This window comes from Acomys minous (genome assembly GCF_964271855.1).
Source record: "Acomys minous genome assembly, chromosome: 5".
NCBI classification, from domain to species: Eukaryota; Metazoa; Chordata; class Mammalia; order Rodentia; family Muridae; genus Acomys; species Acomys minous.
This window is the reverse complement of record NC_140494.1, coordinates 30259395-30285885: the sequence shown is the minus strand read 5'-3', so window position 1 is coordinate 30285885 and position 26491 is coordinate 30259395. Positions and strand designations below refer to the sequence as shown.

The 26491-nt window shown below is 36.7% G+C and overlaps 1 protein-coding gene across 7 annotated transcripts in view; it reads left to right on the top strand.

Moving 5' to 3' along the window:
• Window positions 1-26491, top strand: part of ERCC6L2 (ERCC excision repair 6 like 2) — a 160955-nt gene that overhangs the window by 52345 nt on the left and 82119 nt on the right. For all 7 annotated transcript variants that reach the window (XM_084783736.1, XM_084783737.1, XM_084783735.1 and 4 more), the window contains 6 exons: window positions 5293-5388; window positions 14802-14901; window positions 17604-17756; window positions 19480-19560; window positions 20355-21456; window positions 24203-24357. In XM_084783736.1, the coding sequence (XP_084639862.1) occupies window positions 5293-5388; window positions 14802-14901; window positions 17604-17756; window positions 19480-19560; window positions 20355-21456; window positions 24203-24357 (1687 nt within the window). The remainder of the gene's footprint in view (window positions 1-5292; window positions 5389-14801; window positions 14902-17603; window positions 17757-19479; window positions 19561-20354; window positions 21457-24202; window positions 24358-26491) is intronic.

Here is a 26491-nt window from a genome sequence, read left to right as displayed (position 1 = left end):
GCAGTATCTTGAATTTTACCTAATCTTTTATTTCCTTATCATTCTGGAATTCCCATGGTAAGGACAGGCTTAGAAGATAATGAACCCTCTACTGTTGGCTTCCAGGAATTCCTGGATGGTGTCAGTGTCTTACCGCCAGAGCAGAAGAACTTCTCACTCAGAGCTACCACTGCTGTCTTCTCTTCCTTGTCCAGCTGGAGCTGCTCCTGAGATTTTATAAGGAATAAATTTGTTCTAGCGCCTACTTAATGAATCTAATTAGAATGGTTTATTGAAAATGCACTCTTTCGAGAAAGATTTCTGTCCGTAGAAACACCTAAGGAAGATATTTAGGGCATAATAAATATTTTTGGCATTGTGTGAGTTTTATAAATTTGTTCTCACTGTTTTCTTTGTTTTAATATATTTTACTAATTTATTCATATTACATCGCAATGGTTATCCCCTCCCTTGTATCCTTCCATTCCTCCCTCCAATTTTTCCCTTACTCCTCTCTCCTATGACTGTGACTAAGGGGCACCTCTTCCCCCTGTATATGTTCATAGGTTATCAAGTCTCTTCTTGGTAGCCTGCTATCTTTCCTCTGAGTGCCACCAGGCCTCCCCATCAAGGGGACGTGGTCAAATATGAGGTACCAGAGTTCGTGTGAAAGTCAGACCCCACTCTCCACTCAACTGTGACGAATGTCCTGTCCATTGGGTAGATCTGGGTAGGGGTTCGCAGTAGCTCATATTGTCCTTGGCTGGTCCCATAGTTTGAGCAGGTCCGCTGGGCCCAGATCTGCCCATCGTATGTATTATTTCTTTAAATCAGATATTTTACATTTTATACTCCTTGTTTTGTGGTCTGCAAGAGTGTCATTTTCCTATCTTGTATATTATCTTATTTGAAGCAACCGCAGTTTAATCTAAAATTTTTGTGCTTCTAACCTCATTTTTCTCTGACCTGTCTTTTTTTCCCCTAGAACATTAGCACTCTTAGATTTCCATAAGTGCTCTTGAAATTTGTTTAAAGAAGACTCATCTACTATTTTTCTTGGATTTTTTTTTTAAGACTTTCATAGAAGAGTACAGTATTTACGTCATACCTCCCATCTGGGATTAGGTTTTTTGTTTTTTAAATTAAAATTACTGAGCTTCTAAGTGCCTTTGAGGGAAGTTGGCGTCCTTATGATATTGCCCTTTATACCCATTAGTTTTTGTGGAAGTACTATTAAGTGGATACTTAATTAATTTGACCTTTTATAATACTTCATACATAATAGTATCATGCAATTTGTTAAAGTTGTTTTTGTCTAACATTAAGTATAATTAAATTTGATGTGTTCACTTGTTATAAGAGTAGAATGTGGAAGATATTCTTAGATGTGAACAGCCTGCATGGTCATGAGATTTCTGTCTCAAATGCTAGTTCTTGGCCTGAAATAAACAACCGTATTACATTGCTTAAACAATACATCCTTGTTGTTAGTCATGTAATAGCAAAGTGATAGAATTACAAGTAGACTTTAAGTTGTCTTACATCAGAGATTCATCTCATCATCAGAGAGCTAGGTTAAGGATTGTCTTTTTTTTCTAGCTGGGTGGTGGTGGCACACTCCTTTAATCCCAGCACTTGGGTGGCAGAGGCAGGTAGATCTCTGTGAGTTTCAGGCCAGCCTGATCTACAGAATGAGTTCTAGGAGAAACCTGTCTTGAAACAAGTTTTTTTCTCTTTTCTCTTCTCTTCTCTTCTCTTCTCTTTTCTTTTCTTTTCTTTTCTTTGATTTAACCACCCAGGTGTAATTTGTACTTTCAGTCTCTTAGAAGTTTGCTCCCTGAACTAGCAAGGGCCTTGTGTGAGCTTATTGTAGTATCTGAGCTGAATCTGTATCTGGTTTCTCCATCGAGAGCCTACCTGGAGCAGTTGGAAAGGCTTATTAGACAGATGCTCCTGTAAATTCTACTTGCTGGGCATCTGACTCTCTCCTATGTTTACCCTAACTTTTCTATAGAGGGATTTTATTGTTACTGTACTATTTTCCAAAATTCTTTCCCTATCCTACCTTTATTCCTTAGCTTTAAGTCTCTCTGGATTTTTTTTTATCACCTCTGGAAATAATTCTAAAGAGAGAGAAATCAGTTTCTTTTGAGCACCAAATTTTTTAATATACATATTTTTATTATAATTTATTTATATTACATCACAATTGCAATCCCCTCTTATCTTTTAAAAAATTTTAATATATACATTTATATTATTACACACATATAAAATAAACTACATACAGCAAGAATAACCACAAAAAAATCAGGAATTAAAACAGGGTCTCATTGTGTGACCTTTTTTGTTTGGTTGGTTTATTTGGGTTTTGTTTTGTTTTTCAAGACAGGGTTTCTCTTGTAGTCCTGGCTGTCCTGGACTCACTTTGTAGACCAGGCTGGCCTCGAACTCAGAGATCCACTTGCCTCTGCCTCCTGAGTGCTGCATTAAAGGTGTGTGCCACCATGCCTGGACTTAAAAAAAAAAAATCAGGAATTATATTAATGTTTCATTCATAGTGTTTTGGCTATTTGTATTTGGCAATGTTGAAGAAAACATCTAGTCTAAAATTCTGAATGTTAAGTCAATATCTATTATATCTCATCTCTATCAACTTAAAACATCTATCTAGACCTAAAAACATCTTAATCCCTAAACTGCTAAACCTAATTGTAAAACTAAACTATCTGGTCTTCAACCCCATCAAAGACTTGAGAAGGAAGTGCAGGTTAGCAGCTTCCAAAGTGAAAAAAAATGACAGATAATTCACTGCCTGAACAATAACCCAAAACCCTCTGTAACATTGGAGCATTATCTCCAGCCTTCTAGTCCAGTATATCTGACAGACATATTTGTGAGGCAGGAACTACTGAGGACTTACATACCCTGTCTTGGCAGAGTTTGGCCATGGACTCTGCCTTCATCCAAGCTTGCCCTTTTTTAGGCAGAATTCTGTCAGTGGCCAAAATGAGGACATTTTGTCCAGTGGCTGGTTTGCCACATTTGAAGGCATTTCTGTAAGAAGGTTCTTTGATGTTCATCATCTTCTTTGAGGTAGGCTGGGTGTTGCCAGGAGTTAACCTGTCTTATTGTCAATATAGAAATAGATAAGGATGACAGGATAAAAAGTAGATTATTGAGTCTACTTCTCAACTTAAGGCCTTAATTGTTATTCACAAAATTATTTTTAATTCACTGGTATAGAATTTTGTATATTGATGCAAAATAAGTTTAATTTTGATACATTGGTATAGAATTCAAATTTAAGATTATTCTTCACATACATTATATATATTTCTACTCTAATGTGAGATATTGTACACATACAACTCAAGTAGAATACAAGGTTTACCTACAATACTGTGAAAGTGGTGTTGCAGGCTGTTTAGGATAAGCAAGTTATACAAGTTAATTGTTAGTTGATCAAGTCATGGTCATGTCAGTTGCTAGTCTATTTATATTATAGGATTACACATCCTAGGTTTAGCAGGTAGATATGATTCTACAGATAGATAAGGTAAAATAGCTAGATAAGGTCTTTAAAACCTCAAAGATCTACAGGATATGACATTTAAAGATGTTTTTACTATTTTAAAAGAGCACTGAAATTTAACAGGATGCTTCAGTTTGAATACAGGCTCAGCCTATTTAAGGAGACCTTTTGTCCCTACCTGAAAGTTTGGATCTTAAACTTATCTTGAGGAAAGCCAGGCCTGGTGATTCACACCTTTAATCCCAGCACTCAGGAGGCAGAGGCAGGAAGATCACTATGAGTTTGAGGCCAGCCTGGTCTGCAAAGCAAGTCACTGTACAGCCAGAGCTGTACAGTGAAATCCATATCAGGGGAAAACAAACAAACATGGCTCCTTCTGCATAGAGGATGCACAGTCAGTAAAAATTTCTTTCCACCTGTCGCATGTTTTAAGGAAGAGGATTATTGCCAACCTTTGTCTTTGGGTGATGAGCATCAGTGTGTGAATGGTCTGAGTGTAGGATGATGCTCCTGACACAGTGGTGAACTGGTGAACAAAAGGCTTAAGAGACAAATTAGAAACAGTGGAGAAAAACAAAAGAAAACTTTTTTCCTTAGACCTCAGGTTCACTCTTCCTTTTATTTAATATCACACATCAAAATTAACCAGACCCAAAGTTTGTAAAATTTAGTGAACTGCTGTCCAGTTAGAATAGGTACACAGAGCAGAAGTGGTAGGCTTTACACTAAATGCTATACGTCATTATTGAACATGTTATGTACTTACCCACCATCAAAGCCTAAACATCCATAACAGGATTAGAACTAGGAAATAATGCTTTTTATATCATCCTTCGTCCTTCTGCATCCCATCATCTTTAGCCTTTCTTGTTCTCTTTTCTTCATGTTACCCACATGTATATTTGTTTACATATTGGCTAGATTCCATATATGAAAGAATATGTGGGTTTTTTTTCTTTCTGCGATTGTGTGTTCTTAATAGTGTAAGTCCATTTTCATGTCAATTTCTAAACTTCATTTTTCTTTGGAGTTGAATAGTATTCCCTTTATGTATGTATATACGTACACACACATATAAAATAATGTTCCTTTTAAAATGTATGTAATTTTATCGCTATTGTAAATTGACTATTAAAAAGAGAACACAAAAGAAAACAGAAAAATTCACAACATGGAAAGGCCATAACCACTGCTGCATAACATCCACTCATGTGACTATAATGCATACACATCAGTCCTGGATTGAGTTCCAAATTTATGAGCCAAGATCCTCATGGGACCAATGGATTAGATTTATTGGACAAATATTTCTACAACTTCTACTTGTTACAGAAGATACTAAAATTGTTTTTAATTGTATTTGAAAATCTTATAGTAATGGTATTTGAATATATAAAAATTATAAAAACTAGCATATCAACCTATCTGTACAGATTCAAATAGTCAGTTTGTTTAAGGATTTCCTTGAATGGTAGAAAACGAATATGTCCTAGATATGTAAGCATATTTCAGTTCAAATCACCTACTTTTATATAAAAGATGGTGATTTAATATTATATTGACTGCAGAAATTGGACGTGGTTGAGGTATCGTAAGTGGCTGTTCTATTCTGGGTGGTGGGTGGTTTGTTTGAGACAAGTTCATAGCATACAGCCTAAACTGGCCTGAAACTTTGACTTCTTTTTTTGCCTCCTGAATGCTGAAATTACAGTGTGTCCTTCCATCCTGCTCAACAGTTTATGCTGTTTTCATATGTTATTTCCCTTCCCTTCCCCCAGGGCTGGTGGACTAGGCCTCAATTTTGTTGGTGCCAATGTTGTTATATTATTTGATCCAACTTGGAATCCAGCCAATGACCTTCAAGCCATTGACAGGTATGATACTGACAAAATGTAAATGGCCTGTGAATTCTTTTAATCTAAAACCACTATTGAACTTTATAGATAAGGACAGTTAGAAAAGCTGGTACCTGGTGAAAATTTGTATTAGAATGATCCTAAACATCAAAGGCTCATAGCAGCCATTTGTTTTCAATTTCAAATCCTACTAATGTACCGAGTAAAAGTAGGTCAGTTTATTACTAGTAGTTCAGAAATTTTGATAAACTCATAAAAGAGAGTCACTAGAGAATAGCCACAGTCAGGGTCTGCAGAGCAGAACAGAAACTACCAGCATGTCTCGACAACTCAGAGGGTGTCGGGTAGTTGTTACTCCTGGGAAACTAATAATGTGAGATGATGCAGATTCCTCTGCACCTTATACTTATACAAGGTTTGTCTAAAATGAGCTCCTTTAAGAACCACTTTATAGGTTAAGAAGGAAACTAAGTTGAGAAAAGTTCCTGGTTAGAATCAGATCACAAAATAGAGCCAGTCAAGAATCCCAGATCTCCATAGGACATGATAAGGGAAATACCGTAATTAATAAACCTTTTGTCTGTATAGCAATTCAGACCATCTTTTCAGTGCAATACACATGCTGTTTGATTTTAATTATAAAAGAGAAAGTAGATGTATGAGACATAAGCATGCAAGGAGCAAGCCATCGGGAAAGCAGTCTTTGAAGTGACTAAGATGAGGACAAAAGAGAAGATAGTATAGTAAACATACATATAGTGTGCAAAAATGTTTCCAGAAACTAAAGCTTTTGCTGAAATAAAGTTCACTAGCCGGTCTGAATAGAGTGTGGTATGATAAAAAGGATGAATATTTTAAAACGAAGTGAAATCAAATAGATGTAGTATATGAGTCAAGAGAAAGGAAAGAAAGACCCCCCCTCCCTGCTTCAAAACTTTACTTGCTTGTTCCAGAAATTAAAATAAAAGACTGAAGGACGGGGGAGGGGGGCCGGGGGGGAGTTAAAAATGTATCTTAAGAGCATTGTTAATTTTGAAGAGCTGCCAAACACTCTGTACAAATCATGACCAATGGGAGGGTAATGTGTATCATTATACTTCTAATTCTGAAGATAAAGAAGACTGAAATGCTCCAGAGTGAGAAATAAGATGATTTATTAAAGTACCCCCTCCCCCCCGCAATCAAGTTAGCAAAAATGAGAATCAGATTCATTTCTGTGGGTCAGACTTTTCATCTGTGGCTACAGTTATGATGTTATGAGAAAGAAAACTACTGTGACTTGTGACTGTGGTCAGTGCCTGACACATTAGTTGTTTAAGGCAAGAATAAAACAACCTGATGCCTGAGAACTCGGAGTGAACTGCTGTAGCCTGAGCGCAGTGCTGAAGCCAGAAAATGAGTCAGTGATGGCCAAAGAAGGTTCTACTGTGTATAGTCAGGGCTAAAAAATAGTGACAGTGTGGTAAGGGGCTTCATGCAGTTAACTACAAAGGGAAAATTCTCCCAACTCATGAAGAATGGTTTAAAAATATCAATAGTAAAGAACTAGAAAAAAATTGGAACACCATGTAAATTCTAGTGACACATCAGGATTGTGCAGGAGGAAGGAACTATTAGAATTTTTCTTTCCTGTCCGGAAACAGTATCCTGGTCAGTTCTCAAAATTTGTAACAATGATAGTGATAAATGCTAGAAAAAAACAAGGAACAAAAATGTAAAAATGAAGCATAGTGATCACTTGGTACCCTGTGAAAACCCAAGTGACTAGTCCTCACTCTCCATACATTCTGCTTCTGCAGATGGAGTGAGACTCTACACTAGTGGCTTTCGACCTATGGGTCTGTCACAGAGTTTGCCCAAGACCATCAGAAAAACACATATTTACATTATGATTCATAATAGGAGCAAAGTTATTGTTATGCAGTATCAACAAAAATAACTTTTGGTTGGGGTTACCACAGTATGAGGAATTATATTAAAGAGTTGCCACATTAGGAAGGTTGAGAACCACTGCTCTGTGGTTTCATTATTTTATTTTCTATGTGTGTGTATATCTGTGAGTATATGTCCATGTGAGTGTGTGTACATTTGAATAGGTTAGAAATTTCTAAAAATAAAAAAATTGGGATGGTGAAAATTAAAAAATTAGATTCAGACATATGCTTATTGTGAAACTTATGTGTAAAATAAGAAAGATGTAGAAGGTTAAAAATAAAAGTTATGAAGTACGAGGGTCCAGAGAAATGGCTTAGTGGTTAAGAGCATGTACTGCTATTGCAGGAAACCCAGGTTCTTGCCCCAGCACCCATGTTGGGCAGCTCAAAACTGCTCCAGTGTGTCTGGCCTGTGAGGGCATGATACGTCTATACACAGATTCTACACAGAAACATACACATATACACATGATTTAAAAATAATATCAGATACTACCAGAAAGATGATAATCAAACTTAATGATGAATGGCAATATTAGTATGAAGCAAATTCTTTTCTTTTTCCTTTTTTCAAGACAGGGTTTCTCTATGAAGCCCTGGCTATCTTGGAACTCACTCTGTAGACCAGGCTGGTCTCAAACTCAAGAGATCCACCTGCCTCTGCCTCCCAAGTGCTGGGATTAAAGGTATGTGCCACCTCTTCCACCGCCACTCAGCTTATTAAGCAAATTCTTAATAGAATTTAACAAAAACATTGACTAAAGCAAAGAAGGTGTGATGCACCAGAATGGTGCTACAGTCACTTCATATTTCAAGCCAAGAAACTTATGGTAAGAAGTGAGGAGAAGGAGAGAGAGCAGAGAAGAAAGGAGAAAACAGAAGGAAAGCACAGTAAAGGAAAATTCAGAGAGAGCAGAGAAGGAAAGAATCCAGAGGAGAAAAGAGAATGTAGAAGAGGAAGGAGGACAGAGATCAGTCCAGAGAAAGGAGAATAAGAGATATAGAAGAGGAAAGCTAACAGAGGAGAGAAGGAAAGAAGCAAAGGGAAGGTAAGGAAGAGACAGCATGGGGCAGTCACAATCCTGTTGGGAACTTGTGATCCTCTCTCAAAATGTTACGACTTAATGTTATAACTTAGTAGCAAAATACTCAATATTTTCAAGCATAGCACATTTTAAAAATGACTGTGCATTTTAATTGAAGTCACAGAGGTATGTTCTATGCATCTAAAAGCCATAGAAAATAACAAGAAACATGCAGCCAATGTAGTTTTTCTATATCAAGATGTTGAGGTATATTTTAAAATAACTCACACTGAAAAGAATGATGCTAGGAGTTGGTGAACACAGATGATACAAGTGCTTGCTCCCTTTTGTTGTATTAGTGAAACCCCTAGAGACTGCTCAGAATAGTTCTATAGATGCCAAAGGTCTCAGACCCCCCAACAAAGATTACATTGGAAATGTTATGTTTTCCCTCATCCTTGCTCATTTCCCACCTCTTCCCTCCTCACACACATAGTGCTGTGCAACAAAGAAAGGCAAGATCTTAGTCCCCCCCCCCCCCCCATGAGGCTGTAAAGGACAACCTACACTCCTTTGTTACTTTCCAATCTTCTGGACTTCCTGAAGGATTGGCAGAAGGCTGGCAGAAGCTGTGAACGACAGGGCTGGGTCCTATAGTATGTGGAAGCTACTGTGGGACTGAGCAGCATTGGATAACCTCGTGTGAAATAAGGGATGGAAAATGGCTTATTTAGACCCTTAAGAAGAAGAAGAAGCTGCTCTAAAATGGTTCAAAACCAAGACATTTAAAAGTAATCATATACAGGGGACATTTTAAACACATACTTGGGCACATGGTCACACATGGACTCATCTTCAACATTAGTCTGCAAAGATATGGAAAAACAACTGTTGTTTTCAAATGACAAATTTTCAACAATAGGCCTTTTTTTTCCCCGTTCATCTAGAGTCATGCAGTGTGATTTCTACTAAAATGTCTGATCATTTTATTTTATTTTCTCAGTTCTTGGCATTGTAGGACTTTCCACATGCTCATTAAGTACTCCACCACTAAGTTTCATTCCAGCCCCTATGGTCATCTTTAAATACTGTACAAGTGCTTGCAAGTGTGGGGAGTATTTTATGTTGTTCTGAAGTTATAATGGGAAAATATGGTTTATTCAGAGTAACAGCTAGCCAGTTTCCAGAAACTGTCCTTAAAGAGAGACAGTGAATATACAACACAGACTTTTAAATGACCATCTTAAATTATCTAAAAACTGAAGGAGTACACAGAGAAGGAACTAAAGAATTTAGAATAATACTGGCAGACAAAATAAGAATATCAACAGTTTCACCAAAGAGACATATTTTCCTTTATTGTTCTCCTCCTTTTCCTTTCTTTTTACCAAATATATGACTTTGTATAGTGTGGACTTTTCAGCAGAGAGAGAAAAAAGCAGAAATAATTACTGAAAACCTTCGTAAATGTGAAGGGAAATAACAAAAAAGAAAAAAATTCTATGTTGAGGTAATTCCAAAGAGACCCAGAGCAAGACCTTTTCATGCTGTCAGATTAAAAAAAACAAAAGTCCTTAAAGTAGCAGGATTAAACTGCACATCATGTGGAACAGGTCTCAACTGAAACCTGGAGGATCAGAAAGCAGTGGGCTGGTGTATTTAAAGTAGTCTCAGTCTCTCTCTCTCTCTCTCTCTCTCTCTCTCTCTCTCTCTCTCTCTCTCTCTCTCTCACACACACACACACACACACACACACACACACACACGTAATTATGTATATATAGTATGATTATAATATATAATATATATGATTACTATATAAATAGTACATATGTGTTTATATAGCAACTTGTCAGCTGAAAAACAATGAAAAAGACAAATGCATAAATTTAGATTTCTATTGAACAAGATAATCACTCACAGATAAAGGAGTACTTAGGTCATTCTCACACAAACAAAGGCTGAACAAGTCTTACTACTAGTGCTCCATACAAAAATTCTTAAAGGAAAACTAAATTAAAATAAAAAGACAGCAGACAATAACTCAAAGTCTATGAAAGTAGAGTCCACCAGTACAGAATCACCAACACAAATATCAATTGAATTGTAACTTTTTGTTTTCAACAGAAATCAAAAGGAAAATGCTCTGGGCACGGTGGTGCACACCTGTAATCCCAGCACTCAGGGAGGCATATTGTGAATTTGAGGCCAGCCTGGTCTACAAAGAGAGTCCAGGACAGCTGAGGCTACACACAGAAACCCTGTCTCAAAAATAAAACAAAACAAAAAACAGCCAAACAAACAAAAAAAAAACAATCTATCTGTGCGTTTGTAAAATATAAAGATGTAATTCACAACAGATATATACATGTATCCTTAACATATATATAAACAACAAAGAAGGAAGCAATTACAATGTGTCACTTTTAAAAAATCCACTAAAAACAAAAAGGAAAATCAGTAATGGAGGAAGTGTGACAAAACAGTTAAAAACAGCAGAGACAGATGGGCATGGTGGTGTAGGCCTTTAATCCCAGCAGGCAGATTTCTGTGAGTTTGAGGCCAGCCTCTTCTATGTAGTGAATTCCATAAGAGCTAGGGAGAGATCCTATGTCAACAGACAAATAAACAAACCAGCAAAAGCAAGACCTTCTTTGTTTTTTTATTTGAACATATATGGATTAAACTCCCAGATCAAAAGACATAGATCTCAGAACAGATTAAAACACACGCAAAGGGAGTATCTGACTACATACTTTCTATAAAAGTCTCAATGTGGATTTAAGATACGTGCAAGTTGGAAGTGAAAGGATGAAAAAGATAGTCCATGAAGATACAACCAAAGAAGAGCAGAGGTATTATGTTAATAGAAAACAAAGTACATTTTTAAAAGTTTGTTTATTTATTTATATATTATATAGTGTACTGACTGTAGGCCAGAAGAGAGCATCAGATCACACCGTAGATGGTTGTGAGCCTCCATTTGGTTGCCGGGAATCGAACTCAGGACCTCTGGAAGAGCAAGTGGTCCTCTTAACCTCTTAGCCATCTCTCCAGCCCACAAAGTACATTTTTAAGTCAAAACCTGTTATAAGAATAAAAGAGGGACATTGTGGAGTGATCTTTAAAAGTTAGCTTGCCAACAAGTTATAATGGTTACAAACAAAAGTATACCTAGCACTGAAGCTCCAGACACTCTGAAGCAAACTGAGAATTAAAACGAAAGCAGATCACTTTACAACAACAGTGGAGACTGTTGTAGCTCAGCCTCAGTCATGGGTGGTACATGTCACAGCAGATGTGTAAGGGAGGACGTAAGCAATATCTCAGACAAGTTAGACATGACAGTGCTTTTCCCAGTGGAACCTCAGCACAATATGCTTCTCAGGTACACATTAAACATTCTCTAGAATAGCACCTACGTATTAATCTGCAAAAGGCCTTAGTACATTTAAACTTAAATTGTTTAGTACTTTATTTTTACTTGGAGCAAACTGACACTAAAGTCAGCAGCTGAAGACAAAACAACACACTCAAAGCTCCTAGCTAGTCATAGAAGAAATAGCAGAGGAAATTTGAAATATTTTGAAACAAAGGAAACCATCTTTCCAAAACTTCTGTGATACAGTGAAAGTGTAAGAGGGAGATTTATAAATATAAATCCTCACTGAGAAAGTTTTAGATTTACAAGCATACTTCCAAGGCAAAAAAAAAAAAAAAAATTAATTAATTAGTCCTAAAGTTAGCAAAAAGGGAGAAAATGACATAGTTTTAAAAAGAAATAAAAAATAGTAAAGCACTTTTTTTTTTAAAAGAAACATAAAATAGCCTGGGTGTTGCTAGGAGAGAAACCTGTCTTATTGTCAAAGGATCCTTAAAACAATAAAAACATCTTTAGATGCCATATTCTGTTTCTTAAGATCTTATCTACTTTACTTTATCTGCCTATAGAATCATATCTATCTGTTATACCTAGGATGTATATTCTTGTGATAAAAATAGACTAGTAATTGACATGACAATGATTTGATCAACTAATATTTACCTTATGTAATTTACTATCCTAAACAGCCTAAAGTAGCACTTCCAAAGTATTGGAGGTAAACCTTATATTCTACTTGAGTCGTATGGGTATAATACCTCATATTACAGAGAAATATGAAGAATAATCTTAAATTTGAATTCTATACCAATGTGTCAAAATTAAACTTATTTTGCATCAATATACAGAATTCCAAATCAGTCAATTAAAAACAACCTTGTAAGCAACAATAAAGGTCTTAAGTTGAGGAGTAGACTCAAAAACCTACTTCTTGTCCTATCATCCCTATATATTTCTATATTCCCCCTTCTTTTTTTTTTCAACCCCTATCTCCAAACCTAAGAAAGAAAGATAAAGGAAAAGAGAGACATCCCTGAGTCCAACCTCATTTTCTCTCTGATTAAGAACAATAATAACTTATAACCAACTCTCAATGAAAACAAACATCTATAGCCCAAGAAGGCAACAAAAAACCTACCCAGCCACCCTTAAGGGAAATGGGGTGTCATTCTCTTAAAGTTTCTTCCAGCTGATTTAGGATGAATAATACCTTTGTAGGAGCCCAAATTAAGTTGGAGAAAATAGTTAAACAAGCTAGGAATGGCATTTGTGGTCCAGCCTACCTCAAAGAAGATGATGAACATCAGAGAACCTCCTTATGGAGATGCCTTCAAATATGGAAAGCAAGTGGCTGGGCAAAATGTCCTCGTTTTGGCCACTGAGAGATCCCTGGGGCTTGCTGGCTAGCTAGCCCAGCCAAATTGGCAAACTCTAGGCCAGTGATAGACTGTCTCCAAAAGAACATGGTGTCTCAGGAACAGATGTTCTCACTCACATGTATTCTGCATGCAAACGTACCAGGTAGAACAAAGGCTACTAGGTGCTGGGGGACAAAGACTCAGGAGTTGCTGTTTGGTCAGTGAGATATTTCAGTTTGAAATGAAGAAGGTCTGCATTATCATACTGATTCCAAAGCACTGAATCTACTTTCTGCATTTCAACTCTAGGCTCAAAATGACAAGGTTAAATGTATTTTATCATTAGGAAAAAAATCAAAAGAGAAGACAAAGTTTTTTAAAAAAAATTAGTACTTGTGAAATCACTGGATTACTGTCCTCACATTAATTTATATTTTTAATTTTTTTGAGGTTGTATATTTGTATTTTATGTGTATTATTTGCCTGTATGTATGTATGTGTAGTGTGTGCATGCAGTGTCCACTGAGGCTGGAAGGGGACTCTGGGTCCCCTAGAACTGTAGTTACAGATGGTTGTAAGCCAGTTCAGTGAGTACTAGGAACCAAGTGCTTTTAGACACTGAACCATCTCTCCAGCCTGAGTTTTTAAATCAGTTTTCTTAGAAAAGACTGAAAGTGAATTAAAAGGATGGTATAACTAAGAAAACAAGCAAGCAAACAAAAAAGCAAAGAAGAACAAGTTATAGAAGAAATTACTATTATTAACATAAAATTTAGATCATTAATTGAAAAAATATATATATAATACAGTTTTTGAAAAAGGCCAGTTTTCAGCAGAGGCAGAAAGGTACCTGGTGTGATATACATAAACTTTAGTCTTAGCACTGTCAGCGGTAGAGGCCACCCTGGTCTACATAGCAAAGTCCAGGCCAGCCAGAGCTGCATAGGAAGACCATGCCCCCCCCCCCTTTTTTTTAAGGCAGAAAAGCTTACTATCCAATAATGATATTTTATTTCAATATTGAACCTTTTACATAAAACTTTGTGCAGATACATTTAGAAGGCCACTGAGTGAGTTATTTATACCCAGTAGATGGATGTCAGCTCTTAAACCTGCATGCAGAGACTTTTCAATTATTTTTAACAAGATTCATTTTTATTTTGGGTTTTTGGAGGACTTTTTTTTTTTACTGTTTTTATTTTTAGTCCATTTTATTAAGGTATAATAGTCATATATACAGTAAACTTAACAAGATGTATATAGATGGTAAGTTTTGATGATTGTGTACACCTGTGAAACTATTACCACACTCAAGATAATGTAACCCTTCTCCCACAGGTTTCTTGCACCTTTTGTAGTTTGTCCCTCCTGTCTCCCCTCATCCCTTTGTCCCCAAGTAGTTACTAATCTTGCATTCTGCCACTCTGGATTAGTTGGCCATGGGAAGAATCTTAAGGAAGTTAAATCATTTGGGAATGATTCATAAGGAGTCCCCTAAAAGAAAAAAAATCTAGATTTGGGGGAAAAATTTTGGGCATTGGAAGGGGATATTTGTACAGTATTTCTAAACTAGTCTTTTATGTGACTAGATATATTTGCATTATTTCTAAATAACATGATTTACCTAAACATTTTTAAAATGTTTTAAAAATGTGATGTTACACTTTTACATTCAGAGGCTGTCTCTTAAACCCCAAGTTGTTTGAGTTGACTTACTGTTCTTAATTTGCAGAGCATATAGGATTGGGCAGTGCAGAGATGTGAAAGTACTTAGGCTGATATCCTTGGGGACTGTGGAGGAGATCATGTACTTACGACAGGTCTACAAGCAGGTAAGAATATGCCTCGTTCTATGTAAGAAGTTAACATTTGTACATTTCCAGAAATTAGGAACAAATTTGTATAAAGAAGTTTTAAATTTTATTGTACTATGGAATTTACTAAGATTATAAAATATACTCTTAAATATACTTCTATGACATTGAGTTCATTGGATTTTATTCCTGAAAGCTTCTTGAAGCAATATTTCTTAAACCTTAATTAGCTCCCATGAATGCCAGTACTTGGCTAGTTCATGGATCACAATTTAAATAATGAGGTATACTTCCCCAAATGGTGAGCCAAGGTGTGATGTGTGTTCTACAGGTGAGTTTCAGGTGTGAGGCATTGATCTCACAACTCATGGCAAAAGGATGTCTGAGCCACCTTACAGCCTTCAGGAACTTCTTCCTCTTGTCTGCAGGCTACTGTTCATGTGCTACCATCTTCTGTATGTGCCTAGGCATGAAGAAGATTGAGGAGCACTGCCTTAGCGTTGTGAGATACACCATAGGGAAGCTGACTGCAGAGCACTGTCTTGGAGACACGAGGAGCACCATAGGGAAGCTGACCACAGAGGTGCCTAGTAAATGAGATTGTGAGGCTTGAGCTTCAGCTGCTGCTCCTTGGTGCTCTGAGTGTTCATCTGAAATCTCATTGGCTTTAATAATGTGTAGGATATTAATTTATGTTCTATTTATACCTATAAATAAACATGAGTGCATTTAGAACTGCACATTTGAGAAGCTCTGTACTGAGGTTCAAGTTTAATTACAAGTATTAAATTTGAATTGCTCTCTGTGTATTTGGCTGGCATCTATTTAAGAACAAACATCTGTCACATGTGGTGGTAGTTAACCTAAAAATGATCCAATCTTAAAACTCAGGCTAACTTCTTCATTCTAAAAATAGAATTGTGGGTACAAGTTTGTGTGTTTTCTTAAGTCATTTAGCTCTAAGGGAAACAGTTTGGTTTCTGCTCTTTGATATATCACAACTACTTGGTAGAATTTCTTTTCTACCTTAACCACTTGTGAAAAAAATCAGGCTATTTTTTAGACCTGTTGGTTTTTTGTACTGTCTTAGACTGGTCATCAGTATTGTTTCCTTAATCATGTGTTTTTTTCCAATCTGTTTTTTTTTTTTTTACTTAAAATGGCTTGTTATGTACTGTATAATATATAACAGAAAAGTTTTCAGGAGACAGTATAATTTAAGTGTTAGAACTTTGTATGACACATACAAAGATAAAGAAATGATCATAAAATAAAAAAGAATGACACATGGCTTAAAGATAGTCTGGAATTTGAAACAAGGATACATATCAAGCATATATATATATATATATATATATATATATATATATATATATATATATATATATATATATATTGAGCCTCACATTCTTTGGAGAAAAAAATAAAACAACTAAGACCAAAATACGACTGTAAATATGTTAGAACACAGAAAGTTTCTCACAGGCCTGGATATTGTTTAAGAAATCCGTAAAGACAGAAAAGAAAGAAACCCAATGAAACTCAGCCAGAGGGAGACCACCAGAAAACCAGACACAGTTTCACAGTGTCAATCACTACCACAAAAACGGACTCCTGGGACTCTTTGGAGTATTGAGTGTAGTAAGGCACCTTAGCATATATTCTTCTCAGCTGTGCACAGTTCAGCCAGTAGTTGTCTTTTCCCAACTGAGAGCAACAAATAAAAATACTGAAAGTAAACAAGTAAGATAGCTCACACTGTAAGTCGTTCTCATCGCCTGGATAGTAAGCCATGTTAGGTAAAAAGTACTTGGAGTTGAGTGTGCGGAATTGACATGCACTGATTCAGATGCTGTGTGGTTTGAAATAACATTCATACGACACCTTTGCGCTTTCATATTTGGAGCATCATATGCAATCAAGTTTAGCATTTCAAAATTTGTCTCATATCTATGGATGTGCATAGGTATACACATACTTATAAGTTACTTAGAAAAATTTACAGAAGAATTGTAAGAACAGCAGAACTAACTTGGCCAAATTGCGTTTGGTAACATTTTCCATGTTTGCCTTCTCCTTCCTGTAGCTATTACTCTTCTTTTTTTTTTATGGGCCATTTGAAACTCACAGACTTATCACAGGATTTCCCCAAAGATCATGTTTAAATTTTACACATTTACATTCAGTTATGAAATAGCCAGAAAATAGCGAGTGCATCCTTATGGCGATGCTAAAATGGTATATATCCTTGATGGTTCCATTGTTGATGTTCTTAAAATGAAAATGGAGTTTCTAGGGTTTTCATCATAAAATCTACACTTAACTTGGCATCAATATGTTTATTATATAGTTACTTTAAATTATAACATAAGTAATATAATAATTCTGCCAATAATAGTTTCTATTGTAATAATTTTAAACAGGAAAAGTGTATTCAGATGTCAGCTTTCATAATTAAACATTTATAGTAGTGTAATCTTGACTCAGTAGTTTAAAAACAGGTAAAATAGGAGATGTAAGATGCGTGCTGCAATGAGGTAGCCAGATTATTATTATTTCACTATAATGACAACATCTGCAGTGAAATTAAAACAAAATCTTCTCCCTAAGGCTACTCAGCCAGCCCTAGCTAAAGTAGTGTGTACACAGGGAGTGCCAGGAAATTCTGACATACTGTTGGAGCAAACACTTCAAAAATATCTGGTATTTTTCTGTTATAGCAACTTCACTGTGTGGTGGTTGGAAGTGAAAATGCCAAGCGCTACTTTGAAGCAGTACAAGGATCAAAGGAACATCGAGGAGAGCTCTTTGGGGTCCACAACCTCTTCAAACTAAGGTCCCAAGGGTCATGTCTTACGAGAGACATCCTGGAGGTGTGAAGTTGTTCTGTGATCTCTTCAGTAGTATTTTAAGTACAGTTTTATCATTCAGGAATTTTGAAATACAATTAGTTTTTTTGTCCAGAAAAAATTTGGAATTCCTTATCAAAAATAACTGCTTAGAATTTCTACTTTTAAAGAAATGGGAAATGAACTGTATCTCAAAGCCAAGACTTTCTCATGGGTGCTTACAGATAATACACATGCATTGTGAGTCTGTATATGAGGTAGGATTGCCTCCATTGCCATTTTCATACTAAAAGAGTTGAGAGAAGTTCATTAGTTTGAAAACAGCTGTTGAAATTGAGAACTAAAAAATGATTTTTCTTAAATAAACAAAACTGTAAAATATGTTTTTATTAGAAGTTACAAAATACTCCCAGAGATGTATTCTCGTGTCTCTGAGAGATTTTTGTTTTCTGTTCCCAATAAAAATTCCACACCAATATTTCAGACTCTCAGCTGTGTTCATGCTCAGTGTACAGATGTTTCCTATTCTTCAAATAAGACACTTACATGACTTTAAAAATTCCTTAAGTTTATTAATTAACCAGAACACTGAGAATATTGACCTATTTCCCAGCTGATATTAGTGTGGAGATCATAAAGCCCTAGAATATCATCCTTTTTCATCTCCTTACTACATGGATGAGGAAACAGCCAAGTAGAACTCCAGCTTATTGCATTTGGCTTCTGGGACTTTGTAGTAAAACTCTTAATTGTACTTCATTTAGTAAGCATCATAAATAAAGTTCCAAAAAAAATTACAGCTACTTCCTATCTTTGAGTAATTCCAGTCCTGTTGGAAGTGGAGGACATTCACACAGTGGACATGACTGCTAGCAGTGATTATATATAATGCCAGCTGCCCAGTGATCAGTAAGGATGAGCACTGGTCAACGGGGAAGAGGCCTGCATTGTGTTTGTCCTGCTTTGCAGTGTTCTAGTTGTGTTGCGCAATAACATTCTGTTGTGGATGTGGACAGCAAATGCACAGCTTTAACACTCAGCATCTTGATGCTTGGATGCTACAGTATTGCAGTGTGCTCTTTAATTATGTAAGAACAGCTGTTGTAAGCAGAATTCTTGGGCAAACATATGACGTTTGTGCCTCCCAACAGCGCTTTTGTGAAATTGAACACAGGCACTACTTTTCTACTCTGTTAAAACTGTATGAATTTCTTACTTAACAAATGAGAACGTGTTATTAAGAATTTTTGGAAGCTGCTAACCTGCACTTCCAGTTCACAAGGTAATTAAGTTTTATTTCTTCTCAAGTCTCTGATGGGGTTGAAGACCAGATAGTTTAGTTTTACAATTAAGCTTAGTTGTTTAGGGTTAAAATGTTTTAAGTCTAGATAGATGTTTTAAGTTAATAGAGATGAGATATGATAGATACTGATTTACATTTAGAATTTAAGATTCATTAAGTTAGGAAATATGTTTTCTTCAAGGTTGCCAAATACAAATAACCAAATCACTATGAATGCAATATTTATATAATTCCCGATTGGTTTGTGGTTGTTCCTGCTGTATGTAGTTTATTTTATTTATGTGTAATAATATAAATGTATATGAAAAAAGAAATACTTTTTTTAAAAATTAAAAAAGAAAAGAATGAAAAGCCACCTTCACTTAACCTGTCTTTACTATTATTTTTCTGGTTGTTTCACCCTGTACTTATAGCTGTTTATATTCTTCCTTGTGGACCTGATAGAGAGAAGGTCAAGTGGAAGCTGGCATCATGACAGCCACAACATGGTTGAAAAGGGAACCTTCAGCACAGGAGCTAGAAACAGTGAGTAACCAGGAAACATGGACTGTGACATGTTTTACTTTTTTCTTTCATTTTTCAGTATATAAAAATAGAAACTTTTCTAAAAACTCAGGGACACAAAGTCTTGGGACAGTGAATAAAGGTAATTATTTAAGGTGATTGATATTCATAAAAACAAATTCAGGAACAGTCAACTCCAAATTAAACACCCTGTGTAAGTGACCACGCCGCCATCATCATCATCATCACCACCCCACTACCACCGTCCATTCTTGCTGGGTCGTTGGTTTGTTTTTGAGATTTAACTTTTTGTGAACTGAGTAACCTTGAACTTGGGGAGCATATTTTTATTTACTTTTTTGTGTGCATACAGAGTTGGTTCTTGGGTGTCAGGCTTAGCTTTTTAGGCTTGGTGAAAAGTTCTTCTCCCTCTGAACTACCTTGCTGGCCCAGGTTGAACATTTTTTAAAATTTAGATGAACACAAATGTCCAATATTGGCAGAATTATCAGATTACTTTTCCAAAACCTTAACAAATTAAGTCTCAAATTTTAGGAAACTGAAGGTTATTCTTAACTTGATTGTTGTGAAAAGGGGAATTAAATTTAAATTTGTAGCAAATATTCCTCTTGAGATAGGGTCTCATAGAGTCAAGACTGGCCTTGAACTCCAGGAGAAGTAGAGAATGGATGGTCTTGACTCCCCGATCCTCTTGTCTATTTTCCAAGTCCTTTTCTTTTCTCACTGCAGACATGCACCACTGCACACAACCCTTTCCTCATGTTTTCTAATATTTCTGTCTGCTTTTCATGTAGGCCAGAGACCCTGAGTGTCAAGAACCCACAGAAGTTTGTGAGCCCTACAGTGACTTCAGTGATGATGAGTCAGCCGGCCGTTCTATGGGGAAGACTGCCAAAATCAAAGCCTTGGACTCCAATAAAACTCCAGGCTCCTCAGCACAGCTCACTTTGCTACAGTGTGGGTTCTCTAAATTGTTTGAGGCAAATTGTAAGTCACTCCAGGATGGCGATGGAAGCGCTGCCTCCAGTGATGAAAGTTCTGATGAGCAGCCCACATGCCTTTCAGCAGAAGTCAGACAGCCTGCTTGTCAGAAGACTCAGGACTCCATTTGTACTTCAGAACACCAGAAATCAGATAACATCCAAAACCCAATTGAAAAATGTGTTTTTGATAAAAGCAAGAAGACTTTAAAACAGAACGCTTCTTCTCAGTCTGATGATGAGAGAAAGTGTCACAGTACAGCTGGACACCATTGCACAGGACAGGGTGACACAGAGTCAGAAGACAGTGATGTCATATTCCCCACACAGTATCCAGCTCAGAGAGTCCCTAATAACCGTTTACGCTTTAAGCTGCTATTAGGTGGACCTGAAGATTCTGAAACAGATAACCCTGTGAAATTAAGTTGTAGTGATGGACCAAGTTCAAAACCCTTGAGTCTTGAGAATATGACTTTGAAATCTGTTAGGAAAAGAAAAGATACAGATGATATTAGTGATGAGTCTGATGACATTGATATGTTCCCCAAGTCAAGAATAAAAGAGCAAAGAGCTACTACTTCCTTGAAATGTAAGAGAAAAAAGAAAAACAAAAGGGAACTTTATAATTCTGTAACAGCAAAGGAAGCAAAACAAGTGTGTGCTACAGATGGAGAGTGTTGCTCTCAGGTTATTGATGAATTCTCATCCTCAGATGACAATTTATCTGTCAGCCACTTGAGTTTCTCTAAACTAAGTCACAGAGCAGAAACTGTGAAAGATAAAATCAGTCTGTTCCCCGAGCTGCCTGGCCAGGATAAGAAAAATAGCGCTTTTACACCAAAAAAACCAGCAAGCTTTTTAAATGAAAGAGTTGTCAGCCAAGAACAGATGAGCAACTCAGTGGATAAAATATTAGGTAAGTATAGACATTCTGAAAACATTTCTCTAAATAACTTTTTCAGTCACATATTCTGTGAGAGTTATTCAGTTAGTTGTAAAATAGCTATAAAATCAGGATGCTGCACTGAAGCCGACTTAATAACGGATAATGAAGAAATAATGAAATAGCAGGATAAAGGGAAGGCCACCTCCAAGAGTGTAGAGAGCTTTGTTGTCTCCCCTGGATGCCCCTGCATGTGGCCCAGCCTCATTACAGCCTTTCTGTGCCATATTACCAGTTATTCTTCCGAGGCTCTTGTGATAGCATTTTGTATCCTGAAAGCCAGTAACACTGGGTATGAAGTCTTTGACTCACACTATGTTGAGTACTTTCAATATGTAGCCTCATTCTTATTCCCTCCTTCCAATTTACAAGAAAATCACTTCCTTTCCGTTGTTGTCCAGTGGTTTCACCAGATTTGTATCACTAATTTGTATCCTTTTTGATGTTTTTAAAGTATCATACCTTGCTCTGGCACTGCTTGTGGTTTTCATCTGTTTTTTGAGCCCTTCATTTCTGGCAGGGATATTACCCTGCTGCTTGTTCCTTTTTTCCTCACAATTTTTGGGATTTGACCCAGATAATTATCTCTTGATATTTTTTATGGAGAATTATTCCCCCTGCATACTGTTGAATCCTACTCTTCTGCTTACTCTGATCACCCACCATGTTGCTTCTCTGTGCTGGGCTCTGGTGGGGCAGGAACACAAGTAAGTGGGCCAGTGTGGGTATTTATACAGTAGCTTGCTGCAGTCTCCTGAGGCTCTCTCTGATCCCCTCAACCCTGGTGAGCACAATACCTTCTCAGAACCTCCTGACCTCTGGGTGGCTCTTTGTGCCCTCCAGTAAGTGCCTCTTGGCTATCCTGGGGTCTCCTGTCCTTAGGGCTGTCATATGCCACACTCTCCTTTCCTCTTCCACCACACAGATGCTGATACTATATAGCTGTAGCTCTCAGCCTTCCTAGTTCTGGGGCTCTTTAATACTGTTCCTCATGTTGTGGTGACTCCCTAACCATAAAATTATTTCCATTGCTACTTCATAACTGCAATTTTGATAGTGTTATGAATCATAATGTAAATAACTATTTTTGATGGTCTTAGGCTTCCCCTGTGAAAGGGTAATTTGACACCCCCCCATAGGTTGAGAAATGTTGCTTTGTAGTTCCTATTGGCAGACTGCCTCCACTTGATTGCAATTTAGGGCTCATGGGGTGTCTTGTAGTCTAATTTTGTTCTCACGTGGTCTGTAGGTGTCTACTCTTGTTGTCTGGTCACTATTTGATTTCACCTGACGATCCCGAGTGAATGGACCAACTTTGCTCAGACTCTGCTTAGTGATTAACTTAGCATTGCTTTACAAGTCTCTTACTTGCTCCTCATAAGTCACATCAAGACAGATGAAGTAGGGTGCTCTAGTACCTTAGTTGTTAAATTTTATTTACTTACACATTAGGATTTCTTTTATGGTTAAAACTCATTTAAAAATTTCCCATGATATACATGTATATTTTGGTACCAGTATTAGCTCAATACAGGATTATCAATTGGTTTGTTTACTAGAGTAAAATTAGAGGCCTAAGGAATGGTTACAATGCTTTTAAAAATAATTATTTGATTTTTTTTTAACTGCAGGTGTTGGCAGTTGGAATTAGTGGTATTTTATGTAGCATGTAGATGTTTTCCTGCTACTTTTAATTAATGATGTAGCAATCCTGTGTTTTGTGCTTGGTGATTACTGGGGAGCTCAGGGTGTTGAGGTCACAGTTGAGATTCATTGCCAGGGCTATTTGAGGGAAATTTTTTTACAGGCCTCAATACTAGCCTCCTCTTTTATGACCACAATTTCGAAATAAATTATTAAATGTAGAAGCAAAGCCGTAAAAAAGAAATACAGCTGCTTTAAAAACATATTTCAGATAAAAGCTATGAGTTAATTTTTTTTTCATTTCCTAAAAAGCTCTCATCTTGACATTCTTTCGGCATGTGTACAAAAAAGACAAAATACAAACAATAAAACAGCACTGCCAACCAAACATAACTCCCTGGTCATAAACCCCTGCTCCCTTCCATCAATACCATCAAATACTTTCTTAAAGGTTCAGATAAGCCTAGGGAACCTACTTAAATGTGCAAACAACATTTTTAAATTAACAGAGAAAAAAATCTATAGAGGACCATTAACCATGATTCTCACAGACAGACTCTCTACGGCAGATTTAAATTTAAAAATAATTACCTAATCTTAGCAGCTCTCATATTGATGAAAACAGAAACTCATTTTCAAGTTAACCTAGACCAGCACATTTGAACTTCTTTCCAGTTTACTTTTGAAAACAGTGTGATAGTAACAAAGATTAAAAATAAAGCAAGCATAGCCAGATGTGGTGGTGCACACCTTTAATCCCAGCACTGAGGAGTCAAGAGCAGGTTGGATCTCCGTAAGTTTGAGGCCAGCCCAGCCAGGGCTACAAAATAAGGCACTGTCTCGGGGGCTGGTAGGAGCAAACAAAGGCAGACAGCCAGGCAGGCAGGCAAACATAGATAGGTGGCCAAGGTGGAAGAATCACAAGTTTGAAACTGGCCTGGGCTGCATAGCAAGACTGTATAAAAAAATTAGCAAATAGCAAAGCAGGTATATTCTATTCTTAATGTGCTGTTGATAATTAGGACTGTATTGCTTCATGGTGATGAGTCACATGATAAACATTGTTGCCTCCTAGATGGTGTTCAGGAAGTGGCGTATATCCATTCAAATCAGAATGTAATTGGATCAAGCAGAGCTGAAAACCACATGAGCCGATGGGCAACACGTGATGTATTTGAGTTGAAGCAGTTTTCCCAGCTCCCTGCTAATTTAGCTGTTTGCAGTTCTAAGGTAAGAAAATTTAGTTTTTAATCTCACTTCTCAAAAAAAGTTTCTCAATAGGGCCCTCCCTAAGCCCTCAAAAGTGGCGGTTAAATCTGTTAAGAGACACACACTAAGTGTCGAAAAGCCATATAGCATTATAATAGTTGAAATCACAGAAGATGTTTAGGATTTGGATGAAAATGGCCCCCATAGACTCATATGTTTAAATGCCTGGTCCCCAGTTGGTGGACCTATTGAGGAAGGATTAGGAGGTGTGATTAAAAGCCCTGCTGGAGAAAGTGTGTCACTGTGGGCAGGCTTTGAGGTTTCAAAAACGCTAACCATCCCCAGAGTGCTCTCTTTGCCTCCTGTTTTTGGATCAGAGTGTGCATTCTCAGCTCTCGCACATGCTTGCCTTCTAGGGTCCCTGCCATGAGGCTCATGGACACAGACCCTCTGAAACTCTAAGCCCCAAATAAACTCTTTGTCTTTTATAAGTTGCCTTCATCATGATATTTTATTCACAGCAACAGAAAGTAACTAAGATAAATTAAATGACAACTATAAATGCACAACAAAACTGAGTTGATTAATAGTTTTACTTTTTAAAAAATATACCTATGTCTCTAAATTCAAAACAGTCTGAAAGAATTGTACAGATTAAATCATAACCCCAAACTACTGCTTCTATGGAAGAAGAAAAGTATATGATTAAGTTTCTTCAGGTTTTTGTTTTTGTTTGTTTGTTTGTTTGTTTGTTTGTTTTTGGTTTGCTTGTTTTGTTTTATCTAGAAGACACAAGCACAAAAATCTAGCCTCATGTAGGTTTTTAGGAAGGATTTTCATAATGTTGAAGTAATAAATCCTATGGATCTTTCCTGTTTAAGATTGCTGTTGCACAGAAATAAAGCCTTGCATAAATATAATTTTCTTATATATACATGGTCATTTTCATCAAAGATTTTTAAAAATGTATTCATTGAAAAGCTTAATGTTCATTGTTTTGTGGGTGGGAACTAAAAGTATGTGATGCACATACCAGTGATAAAATGTAGTGTTGCTTTTAAGAATGGAGCAGGGGGAAGTACCTCTGAACTTTATTTCTTCTGTGACCCATGTGTCATTAAGTAGAAAGTTGTTTAGTTTCCACGTGTGGGTAGGCTTTTTGTTATTTCTGTTGTTGTTGAAGTCCAGCCTTAGACCATGGTGTTCTGATAAGATACAAGGTATTATTTCAATCTTCTTATATCTGTTGAGGCTTGCTTCGTGACCATGTGATTAATTTTAGAGAACGTTCCATGGGGTGCTGAGAAGAAGGTATAATCCTTTGTGTTTGGGTGAAAAGTTCTGTAGATACTTTTAGATCCATTTGATTCATGACATTGGTTAATGAAGTTATTTCCCGGCTTAGTTTTTTATTCAAAGACCTATCCTTCGGTGAAAGTGGGGTGTTCAAGTCTCCCACTATTAATGCGTGGGAATCGATGAGTGGTTTAAGCTTTGTTAATAGCTCTTTTACAAATGTGAGTGCCCTTGTATTAGGAGCATAAATGTGCAAAATCATGATGTCTTCTTGGTCGACTTTATCTTTGATGAGTATGAAGTGTCCTTCCTCATCCCTTTTGATTAATTTTGGTTGAAAGTCTATTTTATTAGATATTAGAATGGCTGCCCCAGCTTGCTTCTTGTGACCATTTGCTTGAAATATTTTTCCCCAACCTTTTACTCTGAGGCAATGTCTGTCCTTGTGGTTGAGATGTGTTTCTTGAATGCAGAAGAATGTTGGGTCATGTTTATGCATCCACTCAGTTAGTCTGTGTCTTTTTATTGGAGAATTGAGACCATTAATATTGAGAGAGATTAGTGACCAGTGGCAGTAAGTCCCTTCATTTTTGCTCCTTGTTATAGTCGAGGTTTTGTGAGGTTGTGATTTTGCGGTGGTGTAGTTATCTATTTCCTATGTAGTTTTGGTTGTAATTTGACCCTTTGGGGTGGAGTTTTCCTTCTAGTAACTTCTGTAAAGCCAGATTTGTGGCTAGGTACTGTTTGAGTATGTTTTTGTCATGGAATATCTTGTTTTCTCCGTCAATGGTTATTGATAGTTTCACTGGATATAGTAATCTTGCCTGACATTTGTGTTCTCTTAGGGTTTGCAAGACTT